The 3413-nt window shown below is 52.9% G+C and overlaps 1 protein-coding gene across 1 annotated transcript; it reads left to right on the forward strand.

Moving 5' to 3' along the window:
* Positions 1–866: 866 nt before the first annotated feature.
* LOC119092719 (uncharacterized) lies at positions 867–1657 on the forward strand. Its single transcript, XM_037215696.1, has one exon. The coding sequence runs from the start codon at positions 989–991 to the stop codon at positions 1454–1456; it is 468 nt and encodes a 155-aa protein (XP_037071591.1). The 5' UTR covers positions 867–988; the 3' UTR covers positions 1457–1657.
* Positions 1658–3413: the final 1756 nt, after the last annotated feature.

Raw genomic sequence — 3413 nt, forward strand, 5'->3', positions numbered from 1 at the left:
ATGCAAATCGTGGGCCCCGGGCCTGCTCCTGCTTGGAAAGTGGGCCCACAGGGTTCAGACCGACACAGAGCCGACTGTGCGGTACTGGTGACGCCTGGCGTATGTACAGGCCATGATCGACTCAGGGAGTCCCCGATCGACGCAAAGGGCGCTCTGACTGTCAGCTTAGGGCCCGACTTCGCAGGCCGGGTCCCTGAAGAAGAATTCAGCCGGCTCTTTGGGGCCTTATGTCATCCAATCGAGCCCTTAATCGTCGGCCCCGTAGGCCCGCCAGGCTCTCTTCGGGCCTAGTCGAACATTGTCTCTGGCCGAATCGGGATTCCTTGTCGTTGCAATGCTCTTTTTAGGCACTGTGAGTCCCTGACAGATGTTGGGGTCCCGGCCAATGCAAATGGCTACCCCAAGCTTTCTCCCTGCTTGGAAAATGAGTCCGCAAGCACATACCAACACTAAGCTAACTGTGTGGTACTGGTGGTTTATGACCAATGTATGTATAAGCCCTTATATGTTGAGCCCCTCTGCCTGGCATTGGGGTGCCCGGTCCTTCGGGCCGGGACCCCTGAATACCATCTCGGGGGAGCGGGCACGTGGCCCCTGGGCTTCCTTGTCTGCGCCACTGCCCCAGTCCATCCGCCCGGACTGCTTGCACACCTGGTGGTAGAATATGGAACTGCAATTTTACCTGACTTGGGGCCATGCACTTAAAAGCCCGTAACGCACGCCAGACCTGGCAGAGCGTACCGAGGCCCTAGCGGTGGCAGAGCGTACCGAGGCCCAGCAGTGTTGCAGTGTACCGAGGCCCCGGCAGGTGACGGAGCGTACCACGGCCCCAGCGGTGGCAGAGCGTACCGAGGTCCCGGCAGTGACAGAGCGTACCCAGGCTCCGGTGGTGGGTGGTACGCCCGTGTTCTGGGCCGTTTCCGCGCGGACTGAGCTAGCTGCCGCATTGGTGGCCTTTTGACCGGTGCAGCCTTTCAGATCAGGCAGGATGGGCGTCCAAGGCTGCTGCGGCTGCTTCAACTTGCGCGATGGAAGCATCGCGATCGGCGTCACAGTTCTCACGTTCTATATCCTGTCCTTCGTGTTCGGCGTTGGGATGTGGATCTTTGCTGCTTCCAAGCACAGCCCGGCGGGCCAGCACATGCAGCCGTGGGTGATAGCCGTCGTCACCACCATCTTCGCCATCCACATCCTCTTCAACAGCCTGTTGGTGCACGGCGCGCGGAAGGGAGTGCGCGGCATGCTGCTGGCGTGGATCATCTACTTCGGCATTGTCACGGGCTTTCAGAGCGTCTTTGGCGGTATCAGCGTCTACTACGTGATCATCAGTGGCGGCAATACCATCCTTGTTCTGTCCATGATGGCCGTCCTGGCTGTGCTGGTGGTGTCCTGGTACTGGTTGGCGGTGGTCCTCAGTCACTACCGGGAGATGAACGACCACAAAGACATCGTTTGACGCGGGCAGGAAGATCAGGAGATAGCGAAGCTCTGACAGGCGACTGGCTAAGGCAGATCTGGTCCGGAGTGACTCGAAGCTCAGGAGTGCCATATGACATTACGTGCAAGGGTGTTTACGTCTATGTAAGAGGATTCCCGGTGCATCTGCGTGCTTAAGATCTGGGACCATTTGATGTTGGATGATATTTTTTGTGTTCACGTACCAGCTTGAACGATATGCTTGTCGAAATAAATAATCTTTTAAGCACGAACTTGCTGGGTGTGGTACTCCCTGGCCATGTATCGATTATCCACATAACATCACGCCATCATGTTTGACCATGTCACTATCATCCATGTTCCCGGCCACAAGTGGTGTTTCACGTCTGTATGGTAGGCTGGTGTGGAAGCTCGCTGACCGCTTCCCCCAAAATGCACTAATCTGATGAATGCTGTGACGGATTTGCTTAGAGCCGTTCAAGGGAGGTTTTTACACTTGTATGCGCCTTTGACTGAGATTGCTATTTTGAAGAAAATGCAATGGAACTCAAGGCCGTGCCCTTTTTAAAGGCTTAAACCCTCCTCCTGAACTTGAACAGAACTACTGACAGGCGCGCTGCTGTAAGGCGGTACTGCGAGTAGAATCTCCGCAGTCCTGTCGGCAGGCAGCCGGAAAGCAAAATCATTCGATAGACTGAGTTGGGCTTCCTTTGGTGGTAGGTTGAAGGCAAGCGCAAAATAAATATCTACTTAGCAAGCACCTGGGACAGAGGGCCTTTACAGGTAAGGTTGCTTTACCCTATCAACGCGCTATGCATGGGAATGTGCCCGTACCTACCCGCTGCCCATTCGTAACTAGCTGTCCTATTTGGTATATTTTTAGGTATGCTATTTGTGTATTGCATCTGTACTGTTATGTGCTTTTAAGCATGAGAATCGTCCGGCGCGTAAACTGGCGTCCGTCATGAAGTCAAGGTTAAACCTCTCAAGGTTAAATACCGGATTTTTTATATCACTTACAGGTCACCGTTCAATTTCAGATTTTCGCAAAATGATATGTAGCTCAGGAGATATAAGAGATAGAAAGAATGTTTGGAGATTAGTGATCTGGATTTCGCCGTCATTTGAACTTGAACTTGACTCTGAGAGATGAAACGAATGATGATGATCGAGAGGTCAGGACACCTTGGCGGATGCTAATTTGTGCTTTGAAGACAATTCTAATGCTTGAAAATTATGAAATCGGCCGATAACTTCTGGTTGATGTAGACTTCAACGTCATGTGACATTCAAATTGACCTTAATGACTGACATTGAGAGGCCAAGCATCTGTGTCCTAAATCCAAAAAAAAAATGATGTGCATGCCCTAAGAGCGTAATATATGATAGAGATTAACAGTGTTAACAAGGAGGTGATGGGTGAAGTCTGGGTCGATAACTGATTGCACAGCTGCATTGGAATGAGACCAAATCACTGTCGTCTTCGTCGTATGGATGTTTTGTTGAATGTGTTGTAATCCAAGAAGAGCAAATAATTCAGCCAAAGAAACTGACGTGCCATCCATGGTAATGTTCATTGCAAGTTACAGCACATCCGGTTTGGTTAGTGGCCTTGGAGCCGCCGCCACGCGCCGGCGAGAGAGATTGCAGTGACGTCACAATCCACCAGTGGCGCCACCCCCCCCCCCCCACCCCCCCCCCGACCTGACCGGCTCCGACCGCGCCGACCGACGGCGCAGTCGGGATTTCCCCGGACCGTCCCGGGCCGGTCCCGATGTTCACTGCCCCACCGCCCACATTCCTCAGGTTAAGGTTGCGCTTAGCTTACTTTTGCGCCACATTAAAGATGCATGCCGATTTGCCTAGTTCACCAGCCATCATCCTCAAGATGCGTCTTCTTTTCCATTTGCTTATTGGCCATCGCCTTGTATCACGGCCAAAGCCAACGCCGCACGGCCTATGGAGACTGCAACGCC

Source organism: Pollicipes pollicipes, unplaced genomic scaffold (assembly GCF_011947565.3).
Source record: "Pollicipes pollicipes isolate AB1234 unplaced genomic scaffold, Ppol_2.1 Scaffold_3447;HRSCAF=4054_pilon_pilon_pilon, whole genome shotgun sequence".
Classification (NCBI taxonomy): Eukaryota; Metazoa; Arthropoda; class Thecostraca; order Pollicipedomorpha; family Pollicipedidae; genus Pollicipes; species Pollicipes pollicipes.

What these genes read in the sequence shown, in the direction of transcription:
- LOC119092719 (XM_037215696.1), top strand. Translation starts at nt 989, where the DNA reads ATGGGCGTCCAAGGCTGCTGCGGCTGCTTCAACTTGCGCGATGGAAGC.